The 19778-nt window shown below is 41.0% G+C and overlaps 1 protein-coding gene across 1 annotated transcript; it reads right to left on the bottom strand.

The window, feature by feature from the left end:
* Positions 1 to 6593: 6593 nt before the first annotated feature.
* slc17a6a (solute carrier family 17 member 6a) lies at positions 6594 to 19375 on the bottom strand (the record flags this gene model as incomplete). The annotated part of the gene is made up of 12 exons (XM_084334673.1): positions 6594 to 6923; positions 7269 to 7396; positions 7518 to 7628; positions 7740 to 7872; positions 8260 to 8409; positions 8806 to 8948; positions 9145 to 9231; positions 10297 to 10384; positions 13522 to 13636; positions 16336 to 16454; positions 17313 to 17571; positions 19287 to 19375. The coding sequence occupies 12 exons, from the start codon at positions 19373 to 19375 to the stop codon at positions 6594 to 6596; spliced, it is 1752 nt and encodes a 583-aa protein (XP_084190799.1).
* Between the last annotated feature and the right edge of the window lie 403 nt (positions 19376 to 19778).

Below are 19778 nucleotides of genomic sequence, written 5' to 3' on the forward strand. Positions count from 1 at the left end.
TCACAATTGTATGAAATCTAATCAGGCCCTTATCCTTTGTCTCTGCGCCTGACAGCGCGAGATGCAGAGAGAGCTGGTATGAAGCTGTCATCAGCATGTGGTATGGGGGGCAGGGGAATTGGAAAGACCCACGATGGATCTAACATAAAAACTGTTGAAAGCCTGCCCGGTAGAGAGAGAAAAAAACAATCGGATGTAAGCAATCCTCCCCTGATCATAAAAGATGCAAGATTATAAAAAAAACACAACGTGTCACAAAGTCTTAAACAGTGCTGAGGAGGAAATGTTATTTAGCCATGTCTGAGTGTGGCAGGGTGAGTGTGATTGTGAGATTGGACAGTGAGGCCTGAATCAAAATGATTGTCGCTCTCAGATTCCTTAGTGCTATTTTATGCAAGCTGTTGTGAGCCAAGCGAGATGGAGACGTTTTACAGTGGATCTCATTTGCATATCACACCAGTGAGGCTCTTTTCAGTGTTTCCATAGTAAGAATCTCACAGTAAGGAGAAGATTAGATTAGATTAAAATGTATTGTCATTATACAGCACAAGTACAGTACAACGAAAATAAGTTTGACGTCCAACCATGAGTGCAAATGTAACAGTAAAGTGCAATATACAATGTACAAAATACATTATGTACAAAATACAAGTTAGTACTACTGAGTGTAGTGCTAATCAGATATGTACAGAGTGTATTATATAAATAGAGTATGACTACTACTGGCCAGCAGTGTAACTAGTAAGAGTAGGATATGTACAGATATAGTAAGGGACTATGTGCAGGAAGTACAGACAGAGGATAGGTATACATATGAGGTGAGAATAAATAAATACATATATGGTATATAAGATATTGGGAAATGTTTTCTCAGATAAAAATGGGGTAGGTTAGGTTACATGACAAAGATAATTTTTCTCTATGGTCATTGTTTACATGGCAGGGGGGGGGGGGGTTAGGCTCCCACTGTTAGTGACTGTCCAGGGCGGTCACGCAACCCTTAATAAACAATTAGCAAGGTAGGGGAAACGAGGCGTGTATAAATCCAATTGTCCTGGAGCGTTATTGCAGTGCTTGGGGGCGTCATAAAACAGAAATGACACCCAATACCTCTCCAAAACGTTGGGCTATAATTATAAATCATTGAGCCGATCTTTACATGAGCGTAGATTTACAATTTAAGTTAATTCGTATTTTGATATCGTTGTTGTCGCGAGGTGTGCCAGTCTTGCAGGGCACGGTGTGATGCGAGCCGTATGTAGCCTATAGTAGTGAATTGAATAGGGATCAGGAGGATAATTGCGTTCCAGGCAGAGTCCCGGGGGATGAGTGCAGCCCCTATCATCAAATACTCATTCTGGTTGGACCTCATCCCATTACAGCCCCTCAGGACCCACACACTGCACCTGCCCCACAGACTCGCTACGGATGCACATGCATGCGTGCGTGCATGTGATGTGTGTGTGTACACAGCACAGCATACACCACCAGCAGCACTAAACTGCAATACGAAGAAAAAACACGAGATACAGCAACACAAAAGGTACCATTTACAGACATGCAAATGCTGTGTGTATCTACATTCTACACCCATGAACTGCATGAAATATCCCTCACCGGATTTTGCCCAATTATGCTCTTAACAGGCATGTCACTGGGGCAACAGCCATGACCATTCCGGCTGATTAGCTATGAGAAAACACGTTCCACGTGGCTGGCTGGCAGCGAACACAACGGGCGTTTCCTGTCAAATTAACACGTGCATTGGGTCGGTGAGTTTGAATGGTTACCTGTCTGGGTTGGACACGTTATCAGATGCAATGGAGATTTATTCTCGTCACTGCTGCTGCTTCTGACAGGAGGCTGACTCTCATGATTTCACCATCCGTCAAAACATTTACCTGTGGTGGTGTGGTTAGTAGTTGGCTTAGAGGCGACTCTGAATCCCCGGTTCGATTCCGGCTCCTCCCGAGGTGTCCTTGAGCAAGACACTTAAGTACGGTTGTTAAGTCTTAACCCCTAACTGCTCCTGATGAGCAGGTTGGCACCTGACCTTGCATGGTTGCATCAGTGTGTGAGGCACACGTTGTAAAGCGCTTATAAATGCAGTCCATTTACCATTTACTGCCTATGCTTTAACTATCTACACAACTATACACATACCTCAAACCATAGTCTACCCTTATAGTTATAACTCTTTATGATAGCATGCACATGTATTACTGTATTATTTCCATATCTGTCTGAATATACCTGCATAAAATCCTTTTTATATAGTTATACACACACGCCTCTACTTCCTCAGGCGCCTAAGGAAGTTCCAAGTCAGTCAGAAGATCCTTAAGAACTTCTACTCATGTACAATAGAGAGCATCCTGACCGGCAACATCACCTCCTGGTTTGGGAATAGCACTGCACAAGACCGTAGCAGACTACAAAGAGTGACACGTGCAGCCGAACGCACAATTGGAGGGGGGCTTCCCACCCTCCAGAACATTTACGACAAGCGGTGCAAGGGGAAGGCTAAGAGAATTATTAAGGACTCGAGCCACCCGAACAACTGCCTCTTTGAACTGCTGCGGTCAGGCAAGCGATACCGGAGTCTTAAGGCGAGCACAGAAATACTCAGAAGAAGCTTCTATCCCCAGGCCATCAGGCTGCTAAACGAACAATAATCGCTAAACGAACAATAATCACTATGCAACAACCATCAAATGCACACAGCACACACACCCACACGCACACACTCACTCAAACAAACAACACACTGCAGCACCCACTCTCCACACTTTAGATCACACAAACACACTTACACTTTATATTTATTGATAAAGGATTTGCACTACAACTCGTACACCTACTGTGAATTGTACCTAAATTGCACCTCGTCCCATTTCTCCATTTCTGCCTTGCACTATATAGTATTGTATATTAGTACACTGCACAGTATTGTATATTGTATGGTAACTACGTCTATTCTGCATCGAACATTGTACATATGTCTAAACTGAACACTGTGACCTCTTTTTTTTACTTCTAATTTTACTATGTTTTTATTTCATACTTATCTTGTCTTGCACAGTCTCTGGAGCGCAACAGTAAGAAGCATTTTGTACAAAAGTATTCTGTACTTCTGTATGACAACTATTAAAGAAACTTGAAACTTGAGGTGCATAACCCATATAACTGTATGATAGATAGCATACATTAATACTTACTGCTTAGGCCTGATACCGGCTACACATACATATATATCTGTCTGTATACCTGAATATAATACTTTTACACATCTGTAGATAGTATCTATATCTGTACATATCCCTTACCTACTCTTAGTTACACTGCTGGCCAGTATGACTTACCATAGTGTCTTTATACCTTTATCACTGTACATAATAATACTATAACACTGTACATGCATCTGATTAGCACTATTACGCAGTACTACTCATTTATATAATTTATACCCAGTTTTATCACCTATACATTGTATATTACTACTGCACTTTACTGTTATATTTGCACTCTGGTTGGATGCCAAACCTCTTTTTGTTGTACTGTATTTGTGCTGTATACTGACAATACATTTGAATCTAATGTAAAATAAGTTTCCTAGTATATAACATTGGTCACCCCTGGACCTTCCCTATAGCACAAAGGATCAAGTTAAAAAAAAAAGTATTTTACCATTTCAGTCATATTGAGTCCCGATCCGATATTTGAATTTTCCTATAATACAGCTGCACCGTGCACACTTGTAAAGTTAGTAAAAACCAATCCAATGTAATAGGTAAGATGTGTTTGGCAATTCAATAGCTCTGCATCAAGGAACATTTAGCCTGCATCACAGCTGTCCCATTTATTTTTCACAAAGGACCATCAGGTTTAATATATTTAATACTGATCAATTAAAATATACCATTATTGGCTCCAAGACCGATTTTTCCCGATCCGATCTGGACATCCCTATAGTTAGCGCTACATTTTGCCGGAATTCAAACCCTCATGATGGAAGTCTCTGCTCTGCAGGTGTGTTAAATAGTATCGATTTGTTTGGTTTTGATTTGCATGAGGTAATTTGCTCTGCAGGAAGCAGGTCAATAGTCGAATGTGTTACATGGAACATGACTCAGACACGCCAAGATAAAGAGGTCAAGGATATATACGATTTGTGCAGAAAGAATATCACACCTGTCACATATGGATGGATGTAACATTTTCACAGTTTCTTTTTTCAATTACACCTCTGATCCGTTCGCCGTACAATTTACAGCAAACGTGTGATGTCATATTCAGGTGTTATATTGAATGGATGAGATTCAATAGCCGTATTATTCAGACAGCTAGTATAGACTTCATAAACCCTCACTTGCACCTTGTGTATACTGTTTATTTGTCTCATATTTTATATTCAGAGTTAATTATAGTGTTTACAGTTACACTGTTTATCATTCCCATATTCCTATATTCAGGTATTGTTTTATTGCCTATATTTATGTCTTTCTTCTATTACCCTGGCCATACTTGTATCTCCCCTCCCCCTTGTAGCTATGACGCCCGAATTTCCCCAAGGGGATCAATAAAGGGATATCTTATCTTATCTTATCTTATCTTATCTTATAGTCTACTGCACAATGGACTTCACTTTAGACTCTTAGAAGACAGACAGTGATCGAGGTTTGTATGGATGTAATCTGCCCTAGCCTCAACATTGGTGTTCCCCACTCCATGTAATAATGATTACTAAGCTACAGGATCCAATAGTCTCCCCTCGGACCCCAGGGACACAGGCATTGATTTACTAATGAGCAACGTGAAGAGAATTGGAGATGCAGCAGCACAACGACCGGACAGGGTGCTTACCCTGAAGCACACTCCACTCACAGGCTAACATGACTTACACAGGAAGAACTCCTATACTCTATGGAGATCAATAGACCTTTTCAGTGGAATTCTGTTGCTAAGGCAACAGCTTGGGCCTTGATTATTAGCAAAACGACCACAACGGGGAAATAAACTCTGGCCCATTTATGTTCATGTCGTCATGTTTGAAAAGTTCTGTAGGAGTGATGAAAAGATGAGGACGATCGACAGCATATAGGGTTTTTTGGTTGTTTCTTTATAAAATGGTATCCGTATAACACTTTTCAACACCAACATACCTCTCCATTAAACACAATATACATAAAATCACATTTATCTGTATACACAAATGTCAGGCACAAAGCCAGAATAGCATGTTTTGGTCATAAATATTAATTTTTACTAATATTTTTTAAACATCCTTGTGGAGTTCATACAGCAAATAGAATGTCTGAATAGCAAATAAAAGTAGGATGGAGCAGCCCATCTATTAACGTGTTTCATTCAAACTCGACAATACCAAAGTGTCAATAAAGTAGTTCCGGTAACAATGAGGACGATCCAGAAACATCAAAAGATCACAAAACGTGGTTGTTCGTATTACAGTACTGTATTCCCCGCTCGTCAAAATGCATCGATATGGTCCACGTCATAACCAGTAGTGTACTGTACACCTTAATGTTGTTCATCACATGACCGCAAAAACAATTACAGTTAGATACAGCAAGCCAGTGTTACGTCACAAAACAGAAATGTGATGGGAAGCAACCGTTACACAGGATTTATTGCAGTGCACACATCAAACATCAATAAACAATGTCTTTAGAAACGTTCCCTTTCAACACTTTTTTTTTTTTTTAAAGATTTGTCTCACATCACTACCAGGACCTGATTATGAAGTTTACTTTATTACTCATAATGGCAGAGGACACTTATCTAGGAACAAAGCAGCAAGCGGAAAGGGTGACTACCAGTGAATTACCGAGTGACCGTAAAAAGGCTGCATCTGAACATTGATTTCTTAAATTTTTGATCAGAATCATGCAATACACACTAAAATTCTACATTTCAGTTCAACTTCACTCACACTTTTTCATGTCTTCTAATGTGTTTTTTATTCAGGCCTTGCCAGAGAGAACAAGACCTTTTTTTTGCAAGCAGACATCTCCCTGAAAAGGTACTGTCCATGAAAAATATGGCCTTTTTATATTAATGTCCACACAGATCAACGACCCAAATCCACAATAGTCTCACAGAAACAGTATACAGGTATATGTACAATACACAAAACACATTTGAGAAATAGAATAGAATCTCATCTTTGAATACTTATAGTATCAGTGCAATCAGAGGTGTAGTTCAGACCTATTATGATGGTCAACTGCAGGTATATCTGGCTCATGTTGTTCAAGTAGTTTAATGACGTTTTGGGAAACTAAATAACTACACTACAGGCCCACGGTATTCATTATGACTGCTTATTGTATAGTGAAGTCTAGATGGATGTGATGACATATTAGAATCCATTGAAGATTTGTTCTGCATTGCAGTGAATTGAATGAGCTATTCTACACTAATAACCTGCTTGTTTGAAACGAGTAGCCATTTTTAGTTGAACACACAAAGTGAATTTAAATATCTAACTTAATGCTTTATTTGTGCAAACCACAATGTCTGTTTTCACGTGAGTCGACTCACCATGACTGCAAATACCAACGTGTGTGTGGTCTCTAGGAGTAGTCGCCTTCGGCGTACGTCTGGCCGGCTGGTTTCTGTACGTACTCCTCCGTCTTATCCCAGTCCTGCACCCAACCTCCGTTGAGCTGCGCAGTGGCGCCGTAGCTCTTGCCCCCACCGGCCATGGCGCCGTAGCCCTGGGTGATGTCTCCGGTCTCCTCGGCCAGCTCGTCCTCGTCGATGATGCCACACTTCTCCTCGCTGGTGTCCTCGGGGTCAGCCCACGGCTGTTTCTCCCCAGAGGCAAAGATTCCGTAGAAGATCACACCCCCGTAATGCACCATGGCAGCGATAAGGAAGACATACTGCCACTCCTCCCGAGTCTAGGGATAAAATATAGTGTGTGTTGAAAAGGTATGTTAAGTTATATAGAAGTATATAGCGCTTTTATCCAAAGCCTCACATTCACCCAACCTAGGGGTTAAGTTTCTTGCTCAAGGACACTTCGACACACTGCAGGGAAGAGCCAGAGCTGGTATCGAACTGGGAACCTTCTGATTACCAGAAGACTGCTCTACCTCCTGAGCCACTGTCTTTATTAATCCCCTTGGGGAAATTAATTCTCTGCATTTTACCCATCCTAACTATTTAGGAGCAGTGGGGCAGCCACAGATAGTGTCACCTAAGCCCTGTATAACAACTAATATCAGTACATAGAAGGGATTTACCTTGTTCTTTGTCATGGCCCCCACTATGAGAGGACACACCATCCCTGACAGGGTTCCCACACCATTGGATATACCCATGAGGATGCTGGCATAGCGAGGAGCGATGTCCAGATGGTTGACATTGAAACCTACAAACCACAGGAAGTATCTTTGTTATACACTGGGGTGTAAAGATCAATGGTGGGGTTTCCTTTGAAATCAAGACACAATCTTTAACCACAGAAGACCTCGGAACCTTCTGCAACTCACCTGATATTGCAAAACCACTGAAACCCACGGCCAGAACTAGGAAAGAGATCGCCACACCTTTACTGTGAGAGTAGCCAACCACAAGCAGCAGAGTGGCCTCCATTCCGAACCCTACAAAAGAAAGTACAGACGTTATATAATTTTAATGAATATATATCTACAGTATAATGTATAATGTGTTTACAGTCAGTAGCCTAATCAAATGGTGGCGATCTGACTCACCTCCGCAGTTCATAATTTTCCGCACCATGGTGGTGGACATTATGTTATTAGTGCGTAGATAGTCTGCCAGCTGGCCTCCCAAAGGAACGATGATGGTCATCACTAAGTGAGGAAGCGCCGACACCATTCCAACCTGTGAAAACATGGAAACGCAGCCGTCAAATCCTTGTTGGAATCCGACCCGCCGTGACAGCCTCAAATTCATAGTCGCAAAACAAAATAAATAAATCTGTCCAAACAAATCTTTCGAGTGCATTTCCACCTCTAACTCCAATAATGCAGCTGAGCCATCATTCACCTGCTCTGAGCACAGGGTGCCAGTGGTCAGACCGGCAGCGGAATTAAAGCTGTCAAATCAGCTTGATTCATACTTCGCACTCTCCCTGGGGGCCACAGATCATGACACACTAAACACCGGAATGTTTTTGACACGTACACTGATATTCAACAAGGAGAATAAATCACGACGAGAGTCCTGTGAGAAGGGATGGACACCAGGCATTGTGAGAGGTTTGTTTACCTTGCTGATTTCAAAGCCAAACACCTCTTCAAAGTAGGCGGGCTGGCTGATGAGGAGCAGGTAGAAGGTCCAGCTGCGGCAGAAGTTGGCCACGATGATGGCGTAGACTGGCATGGAGGTGAAGAACTTCCTCCAAGGGGTCCCGAATTTCTAGAGACACATAGAGGCACATAAGAATATCATGTTCAGCGACATTGTACTTTGCATGCAAATCCAGATCTACCATAAGGGCAACCTGGACACGTACCCAGGGGCCCTCAGCACGTAGGGGCCCTCGCGGTGGTGTTTTTTTGAATTTTTTTACATTCGGCTCCACAGAAATATATGACATGGTCAATGAATTAATTTAAATCTGTTTCCAAAAATATTGTCTCATGTTAATGAAATAAAATATGTTTCATTGATTAGAAGTGCCGGTGTGTGAGGCGCAGTGGCGCATGGGGGGGCCTCTGATCTTCAGTGCCCAGGGCCCCCGGGGGGCACTAATCCAGCCTTGTTTGCATGGTGTGGCAAAGCGAGTGAGCTGTGAAAGGGAGAAGAACTCACTTCGGCTGCGCTCACGAGCTGGGCGCTCTCTCCGATGCTTTCCTCGATGTAGCGCCGCTCCTCGTCGGTGATGGTGGGGTGCTCCGCTGGGCTCTCATAGGACACGAGGATCCAAAACATGTACCATACGATTCCAAAGCATCCTTGTGAAGATCACACGAACGATGGTATTAAAACAAGACCAGGCGAGGCTAGTTAAGCTCACACATGCGTGTTTCAACAATGGCGAGATCAGTTAGGGGCATTCACTATTGTAGGCCAGCTCTCTGGGTCCGGCAACAATAAACTCAGATTAATAATATATGGACATTGTTTCCAATATTGAGCAGTTCCCCCTACCATATAGGTAGAAGACAGAGGACCATCCGGTGTATTGGACCAGGATCCCAGCCAGGGGCATGGCCACCACAGCACCAGCATAAGACCCTACACAGGACAGAGAGGACAATGAACAACCAAGCAGGCCTAACATCTGGGTTTTTATGATGCGTTCGGCTGGTCCTCGTCAACTCGTTAAGTCAACGTTAATGACCAGGAAGTTGCACTTGAACGGCAGCAAGTTCCAAGATAGCCAAGTTTACGAGTTGTGATGTATATCCAGCGATGTTTTTATATGTAAAATGTTGGTGGGGCAATGATTTTTTCTTTATTTATTGCATTCTGGTGATTTTCTTTTGCACTTTGTGATGGATTAAATTAACTGCTATTATAGAGCTCAACGCCATTGAAGGCCACACCAAAGCACACATAGACAACTTTTTAGGGATTCTATGACAACCACATTATGACAACAACCTTGTCTTTAAACATGACACAACCATGTGGAGGTTATTGTATGACTACTAGTGAGGCAGTGCTTCACTAGTAATAGACAAGACAAAAAAACACACTGCCACTGCCACACTACAGAAGGTTAACCCTTTACTATCACACTACCGACGGTAACCTTCTGTAGTGTGGCAGTGAAAGGGTTAAGGTGGAAAAGTTCCTCTCTGACTCAGATGTCATCATATGAGTTGTTGATTTTCATCAGACTGACGGTCTCAGTAAACTTAAGCTTCTTCTAGGTTGTTCTCATGGATGGATGTTAGCGTTAACGGTTACCCGCGGTTACCTTTGCAAGCTGTTTGAGTTATAACGATATCCAGTGGCTGGTGTGGACCCAGACGTTTGATTAAAATGTTCTCCTCCAAATTCAGGGTTTCAAACCTGTGCTCGAGTAAATAATCCACTTTGTTCATTTTTACGTAACGAGGTAGTTTACAGTAGCTGCTGTTAGTATTTGAAAGGCTTCTTTACCGACTGTCTGTAATCCGACGCCAGCCAATCAACTTTGAAATACGAAATGATGTACACTTGGGGCTAGGGGCTCCGAGCCCCACTTGCTATGAAATTTATGTTGTCTACTGTGAATGATACAACACCCTGAGCATGCACACTTGGATTTTCCCACGATAGAGAGGGGCTGTAAACTGTACTAGTTGTATTTACCACAGAAGGAGATAGTTGCCAGACGACTTCTTTCGAGTGGTGGAGCCCATTTGCTCCAGATCCCATGGCAGGCAGGGTATGTCACTCCCTGGATAGAGAGACAGAACAGTCACCCCATGCTAAAACAAACTACACTGCAATCTACACTATAGTGTTCCTGTGCTTTGATTCTGTACACACTACAAAACTATGGTAGTGATTTATAGTTCCCCTGTGGTTTTCTTCATGCATGCCATTTATTTACCACAGAAATACTGTAGTGATTCACCATAATATTTCTGTAGTGGAATATTATAGCAATGTATGGTGAATCACTATAGTATTCCTGTGGTTTTACCTTAGAAATGCTATGTTTCTATAGTGAATCACTAGTGTTCCTGTGGTTTTACCATAGAAATGTTATGTTTCTATAGTGAATCACTAGTATTCCTGTGATTCCACCATAGAAATGCTATGTTTCTATAGTAGTTCTATCGGAATTGGTGCATATGAAAGAAACCACACAGGAATGCTGTAGTTTTACTATAGTTCATATTGGTAGGGGACATCATTTGATTATTATTTGACAAACACAAACATAATTTTCCACCAAATCTAATAACAATCTAAATCTAATATATGGCACTAATTGTCTCTGTGTCTGCATGAGCTTGTTCTAGATGTGTGATATAATGTCCAAATTATCAAAGCTAATAGAATTCCTCATGCGAGGAGTTTTTACGATTGCACCGGAGTAGCAGACTTCCATTAGTCACAGACATATAAGACAAATCTCATCTAATAAGGAACAAGCTGACGTGCATCGGAGCTGATATTTCTAATGGAGACTAATGGCCAAGGTGTGAGTCACTACAGATTCAAGCTGACTACCCACTTCAGTAGAAAAACAACAGAATTGCTCTCATTAAATCTTCATTACACACTAAGTGGCACACAATCAACTATTGATAGACACAAATTGCTGGGGCTTGCTTAGGGAGACACCCTGAAATGCTAACGCTTAATTTGCAGTAATAAGTCGACGTGCACAGGAACACGGGCGGGCGGACGCCTCTCCCTGCACTCATGGGCTCCTATTGAAATGACAGCGTTCAGCCAAACAAAATGACAAAGGAGGGTGACCTTCAGTCTGATAACGGCCTCTCGCTCAAAAACCTCATATTTTCCAGTTGCACGTTGCAGGGCGGCAGCCGCACATTTCAAGTGGTTTTCTTTGTTAATTTAGTTTCTATGTGAACATGGAGCTGTTTCCTCTCTGGTCAGCTACTAGGTGTTGTTTGCCTGCCATGATCATGGTTCCCACCCAGTACATGATACTCCTGATGTATATATATACTGTATATTTATCCAGATCTGTCTGTATACTGTATATAATCGATACCAATAATAATTTACATACCTGTAGATATTATCTATATCTGTACATATCCCTTATACTCTTACTAGTTATATCGCTGGCCAGTATGACTTACTACCATAGTGTATTTATACCTTTATTACTGTACATACTGTACATTACATAATAATACTACAACTCTGTATCTGCTTAGCACTATTACTCAATAGTACTCATTTATATATTTTATATCCAGTTGAATCACTTGTACATTGTATATTACTACTGCACTTTACTGTTACATTTGCACTCTGGTTAGATGCCAAACCTATTTTTGTTGTGCTGTACTTGTGCTGTATAATGACAATGAATTTGAATAAAATCTAATAAAATCTAATCGAATCTAATCCTGTCTCTTTGCAGATGAATCTGAGCCTTCTGGGGGTTGTACACGGCAGACTGAAAAATGCATTTAAAGATTAGTAAAGATATTTAAGCATTACATCACACGCAGGAGTGGTTTGTGACCAATAAACCATGCCTAGGGGTGGTTGTTAGGCCCGAGGCGCAGCCGAGGGTCGTTAGACCCCCCTAGGCATGGTTTATTGGTCACAAATCACGACTGCACGTGGTGTAAAGCTTTTATACAACTGCCAGATTCATCCAACCTTATTTCTATACAATAAACACACATTAATCGAAGATTTATTGAAAAAACCATCCGCCAGAAAAAGTAGTTCCCACAACTCCATGTGGAAGCAGCTTGAAGTGCATCCAACCAAACTAACACATCCAACTGTGTATTATTGGAATGATTGAGAGAAGTTGCCTCATGTGGAAGCAGCTTGAAGTGCATCCAACCAACTAACACATCCAACTGTGTATTATTGGAATGATTGATTGAAAATTTTATTACCAGATGCAGAATGGGTACAATACAGTACGGCTCAATACACACAATTGTTAAGGGAATGCATAGGAAAAAAACGTTTTCTTCGCCCTATTTTTTTATTTATTTCTTTTAGCCTAAACTTAACCAGTTGGAAACCAGGGGTACAGTAATAAAATTAGCAATCAACCAATCAATCAATTCAATAGACCATGCTCACTTAAAACAGCGCTGCTTCTCTCTCAGTCTGACTCCCCCGCTGTTGCAGACAGGAGTGTGTGTGTGTGTGTGCGTGTGTGTGTGTGTGTGTGTGTGTCACAGTGTGTGTGTGCGTGTGTGTGTGTATGTGTGTGTGTGTGTGTGTGTGTGTGTGTGTGTGTGTGTGTGTGTATGTGTGTGTGTGTGTTTGTGGGTACGCCAGCGTCGGACAGTGAGAGAGAACGCTGCAGTCAGTAGCAAGAAGGAAGTAGAAATTTAAATCAATCAATTAATCTATCAATCAAACCGCGATTTTTCTTTTGTTCTAGATTGCCTCAAGACCCATCAATTACATCATCCAACATTGTTTAAAGGGCTAACACATTCCCCTTGACAGAATCGCTTCATATTTAGTCGTTTAGTCGCCATTAACATATCCATTTGTAAATATTATTGGCCACCTTCTTGTGATCCGGCGGAGTGATGTGATGTGGGTCGGTTGTGGGCGGGTCCTGGGCCAGCAGCGTGGATTGTTGCCAATAAAGACGTGTAAAATGACTGTTTCAGCCAATCAGAATCGAGAAATTTGCATGCCGTTGTATAAAGGAATATAGGTAAGCCAATGAGGTCAGTTTAACAGCCATGGGATTTGTTTGTATGCAGGGATTGTGATCTTTTGTTGTTGTATGTTGTTGTGGTCTAGAGACAAATAGTCATCATGCAAAAGAACATTCAGCTCACAGCTGGAAAATTAGGAACTTGTATGAAAAAAATTATTTGGCAAAACCACATACATCAGTACCTCAACAAGGCCTTGTAATATCCTCACAAAGATGACACACCCATAATGTGATCTGGCAGCAGAAGGAATGAACATGTTCAGTATAGACGTGAGGAAGATGGCTGCCCCGAAAACTCTGAAGAATAGAAAGGTAGAAGCTGGTTAGGATTATTTGACAGAAGATTGTGGAGAGAAACATCATTAAAAAGATAAATGAATACCACCACCATCATCATCAACCACCACCACCATCAATCACCAGCACCACCATCACCACAACCACCACCATCACCATCAACTATACCAGCAAAATGGGGTACCCTGATGTAAACAAGACGAAAGTCTTTCTCTGGTCTGCATCCCCTTAACAATTGTGTGTATTGTGCCGTATATATTGTATTCTACCCATTCTGCAATGTGTTAATACAATTTTCAATCAATCAACCACCATCATCTACAACCATCATCGTCAACCACGACCACCATCAACCACCACCACCATCATCAACCACCACTACCACCATCAATCACTACCACCACCATCAACCACCAGCACCATCAACCACCACCACCATCAACAGCACGGGGCGGCACGGTGGTGTAGTGGTTAACACTGTCGCCTCACAGCAAGAAGGTCCAGGGTTCGATTCCCGCCTGGGGACCAGGCTTCCGCGATGCCAGGTACCCAGGTGGGGGATCTCGCCGACGCCCTGTCTGCTCCCGGACGACGGGATGGGTTAAGAGCAGTTGCATGTGTGTGTGTGTATCCCTCTGTGTATTCCATTGCATGTCGTTGTGTCGTTGCATGCCGAATAAAGACCTCTCTCTAAAGAGGTCCTGCATTATTATTATATTATTATAAACTACCACCATCATCATCAATCACCATCATCAACAACCACCACCATCAACCACCAGAACCACCACCACCATCAACCACCACCACCAAAATCAACCACCACCACCATCATCATTGTCAACCACTAGCACTACCATCAACCACCAGCACCACCACCATCATCATCAACCACTAGCACTACCATCAACCACCACTACCAAAATCAACCACCACCATCATCGTCAACCACCACCATCAACCACAAGCACCACCATCAACCACCATCATTATCATCATCATCATCATCATCATCATCATCATCATCATCATCATCATCATCATCATCATCATCAACCACCACATATAACTTCATCATATGAACATCAGAATTGGAATCATGGAATAATTAATCATGAGTAATGGGTCTATTTTATACAGATGAATAACACATTTACTGTGTCAAACTGATTTCAAGATTCCTGTTGACTGCTACACATATGACAGACTGCTCAGGCTCAGTTTCCAGGGCGATGCGGGGGTGAGAACAGAGTGAGCAGAAGGTGTCTGTGTGCTCAGCTGACTTTGCAGGGAGTTGGTCTCCAAAGAATCACTTGTGATGGAAGAAGCTCACAGTTCTTTGTCTTAAAGGAACACGCCAACATTATAGGAATAGGACAGAGTCAGACAAGAAGGTAGATACCGATTTACTCTGTGCGTTCAGTAGAAAGCTATATCCAGCTGCAAGCTAGCCTATAGCTTAGCACAAATGAATGGAAGCGGAATACAGACCAGCTAGCCTATAGCTGTTGGCTAAAAACACCTCTTAAAGATAGGCTAATGGTCCATATCCGCTTCCATTCATTTGTGCTTTAGTTTTCTACTGAACGCACAGAGAGGAAATTGGTATCTATCTTATTGTCTGACTCGGAGAAGACGGTATAAGCACATTTCCCACAATATTCGCATGTTCCTTTAAGTAAAAGTAAACATACCCAGATAAAATTGTACTAAAAAAAATTCTCCATTTGAGATTCTACTGAAGTAAAAGTAGAGAAGTATTTCATATTGAATGTACTTAAATATCCAAATAAAAGTACATTATATGTGACATTCTTTTCAGTGCTTGGAAGCATTCAATCCTTGATCTATTGACCTCTGAAGGTCATGTTAACAATCTATTGACTTCTGATGGTCCAGTTATGATTATGTCAGGATTTCTGGTTTAAAATGTTAAAATACTTAATCTATCAATCGTAATCTTAATCACTTTATGACATGTCTTGTATGCTAAATCTTTTAGCTTTTTTTTTTTTAAAGTAACTAGTAACTAATGGGTAAATTGGATATATGTAGTGGACTAACTTTATAGTGAATTAAAAGTACAAAGTTAGAGTAAAACATGCAAGTATACCTCGAAATAGTACTTGTTGAGTGCAGTGCTTGAGTTAAAATACTTAGGGCTGCATTTGGGCTTATAGTCTTTCTCACACAGGCTATTCCAAAGATAAAATGGAGTCGACTGATCAATTGTTAATAACATAATTATGCTGCTATGACACGCCTATGCCTATGGTATTATAATACCATTAAATTACAACATGCAATAAAAAAAATTTCACTGTGCTTTGCTTTTGGCTGGGCTGGTTGCCATGCCTCCGAACGTAAAGGATTAGACACGGTTGTCCCACGGGAGCTCATTAACATGAGGAGGCATGCCTCGCGGGCAATGAAATCCCCAATTTATCTGGTGTAAGGTCAGGCTTCCTTCCTGCGACCATCGCTCTGCTGTTCTCTGGGTTGACAGGCCAAATATTGGGTTTAAAATTAATTCTCTGCACGTGGCGAACTTTATCATACCAATATTATTATAACTATTATTCGTATTATTATTATTACTTTATTTAATTGTATTTATTATTATTATTATTATTATTTTATAATCTGTATATGTATTGTTTTGTTGCAGACCATCTTCCAATGGCTTTGAAGGGACTTACCTGTTTGCTGCAAATTTTGAAGAAATATATCCTCCTGGAATTTGAGTCACGATATAACCCCAGAAGAATGAGCCATGAATCATCCCTACGGTCTCTGGGTCCCAGTTGAACTTCGCTTTCTTTCAGGGGAAAAAAGAAGATGCATAAGGTACATTTAATAACGTACACATACCTAATAGCCTATTTATTAATTATTATTTATTAATACACCTGCATATATACCCTATAATCTTGTATATACCATATATATATTCTCACTGCATATATACCTATCCTCTGTCTGTATATTACCTGCACATAGTCCCTTATCTGTACCTATCTGTATCTATAGACTATAGTTACATAGTCATACTGTCTCTATTTACAACTCTGAACATGATTATAGCACTCAGTAGTACTAACTTGTATATTTTGTACGCAGTTTAACCACCTGTACATTGTATTACTGTTGCACTTCACTGTTACATTTGCACTAGTTGGATGGCAAACTTATTTTCGTTGTACTGTACTTGTGCTGTATAATGACAATCAATCTATATCGGTATCGGTATATAAAGAAATCTAACCCTATAACTAACCTTACTGTCATGCACTTGTCCTAATAAACATAACCTACACTGTAGCACTCATCACTTTGATGAACATTGTTACTCAGCTGATAGATTTGTGCCATTCCTGATGACTTGTCGTACAGAACTTGTAAGTCGCTTTGGATAAAAGCGTCAGCTAAATGACTAAATGTAAATGTCGATGTAAATATCGTCCAACACAATTAGGTACAATTATTTTTTTTGTTGACAATAATAGGTCCCCTTACAGTCTAATAATAATATCATATCACATTTCTCTATATAAAATATGATTTAAAATAACTGAATACAATAAGTAGATATATAAGTTGATAAAGGTAAGTTATTATAGGGCTTTGAATTGGTCGACACACCGAAGGACAGAATGGGCGGGGGAACATAATGCACCTCTGTGATGATGATCTTGCCGTCTTGGTGAATCGTGCTGTTGTTGACCATGCTCACGATGGCCACGCCCAGGTTGCATCGGATACCGAAAGATATGCAGAAGCCGAGTCCGCTCAGCATAGCGATGATGTATCTGCGCGGAAGCCCGAAGCAGCTGCAGTCACACAGAGGCGGCTTCCTCTCCGCGTTCGCAGCGGGTCTCCCATCCTCGGTCAGTTCGATCACCTCACCACCTGTTTGCTGGCGTTTTTCCAACTTCCTACACGAGTCAAGATTAAAGCATTAAATAAAATGGTAAATGATAGCAGCTTTTATCCAACCGCATGCAAGGTGCCAACCTGCTCATCGGGAGCAATTAGGGGTTAAGTGTCTTGCTCAAGGACACTTCGACACGCTGCCCGGGAGGAGCGGGAACAGCCTAGGGAACCTCCGGATTACCAGACGACTATGTATAGTATACCCCCCATCCATGTCGCCTAAGCCTATCGCAGTTAGTTGTATATTGATCAATTATATTATCTGAAAAGGGCCTAGGCCTGTTTGAAATAGCCGTTGGGCAGAACGACAAACAATGTGAACATGTTGAATTTCCACAAAATATAAGGCCTGGTCTAAGGGCCTTGCAAAAATGGTATTAGGCTATTATTCTATTTGTGGCTCAGCCAGTTGGCTCTCGGTTTTACATGCACTGTATAGCCAGACCTATACTGTGTTTTAACTTAAGGCCAAGGCATTTATGATTACGTCTCTGTATACTTGATACCCGGTGGTGTAGGCAGGGTCGTTTTGGTTTTGTTGAATAAAAAATGTCGTTTCATGCCTAATTTATGTTTATGTGAAGGAGAGGGTCGTTGACAAATTACATTCATACCGCATTGCAGCATATCAGCATCGGATGTGTTTAGAGTTAATTCTGCCCTCTGATCGTTTAATTAGCTATCAGATATGCGGGCTTAACATTTTGTTTTAGTTCAAGTTTGGAATTTACTCATAGAAATGTAGATTCATGAGAAAATGAATGATGGAAGACATAGGCCTTATAATAACATGACAGGCCTATAGACTAGAATTAAATCAGCAGCGTTTTCTTTTGCAGCCTATATGGGATTGTTGCCATTTTAGGTCTAAGAATAACGTTAGGCGAGGCCTCAGCTTGCATAAATAGTTAGGTCTTTGGGATATCGGTTTTGCAACTGATTTGCTGATGTCTTGACATTTTCGTTTTGTTTAACCTAATATAGACAACGGCTGTTTTATTCTCCTATACCGATCAAATATATTTTTAAATATGATAAAGGAAAGAAAATGAAAATCGAATAGCCTTAAAATAATAGCCCGTCAAACAAATGGAAGTTTGAAGTGTTGAAATGATGGACCAGAAAATCCTATTCAATTGGCCTCGCTATGCTTTGTTTTATTTTTTATTTTTGAGACATGCAACCTATTTCATTTTAAACGAGTTATCAGTTCTCACTGGGCGATATTCCATCCAGGTTCCTACCAAGAATGGCTGCGGTAAAACAGTGTATATCAAATAGATCGATCTTGAATTAATACGTGGGATACACAACAGATATCCCCCGACCTTATGTCACGAATCGTTCAGTTTCATTAATTATTAAAAAGAAAAAACATCACCCACAGCTGTTGGCGGGGGATCGTCCTCAAGGGAAATATCTGATCCTTAAATATTCGAGTCCCACAATTGGGATTTTCAGCATCCTGTCCATAATTCATCCCATAAGAAATGCAAGCAAATAAAATAATTTCTCTTTTGGCTTTTATAAAAAAAATATATAAAAGAAATAGTAGGAAACCGTTTTAGGCAAAGCCTGTGCATTTCTTTGTACTGTCAGTTGCTATTTATGCATTTTTTTTTTAAATATAAACGATACAAATGTTTCCAATAGCATAGAGCAGGTAATACAGCTCGCCAATAGTCGTGCGTTAACTGTCATATTTAGCCTCCCTTACCTGTGCAGATTCCCGAGGGCCTTTCCTGCGAGATTCTTCAGTCCCTCTTTAGTGGTGGTGGGGAAACCACTCTCCTTTCCTGGCTCCATATCCAAATTATTTTCTATTCTACGCTATTATGACGAATGGAGGTGCGAAATTAATGAACATATTGGTTCGGGTGGTAATCCAAATGATCAGTTTCTCTCCGAACATAAAACGAGTCGATGTCCTGAATGCACGAGTAGAAATGGAGGGAGAAAACCTTCAATCTAGTTTCACAGTCACAAAACAGCAGTCAAATAAGTCCGATTTTGCCTTGCGCAATGTTAATCCAGGCAGTGCCATTTTAAGATCCCGTTAGTGATAAAAAAAAATGTGATAAAAATCTTATTCTTGATTAATTGATTTTGTATTGTAACAAGCCGAAAACAGAAAATGTCGAGGATATACGCCGTGAAATCGAAATATCTTCGCTTCAGTTCAAGAGCTCCACTCTTATCTGAGGTGAGA

This window comes from Notolepis coatsorum, assembly GCF_963971535.1.
Source record: "Notolepis coatsorum genome assembly, chromosome: 18".
NCBI lineage: Eukaryota > Metazoa > Chordata > Actinopteri > Aulopiformes > Paralepididae > Notolepis > Notolepis coatsorum.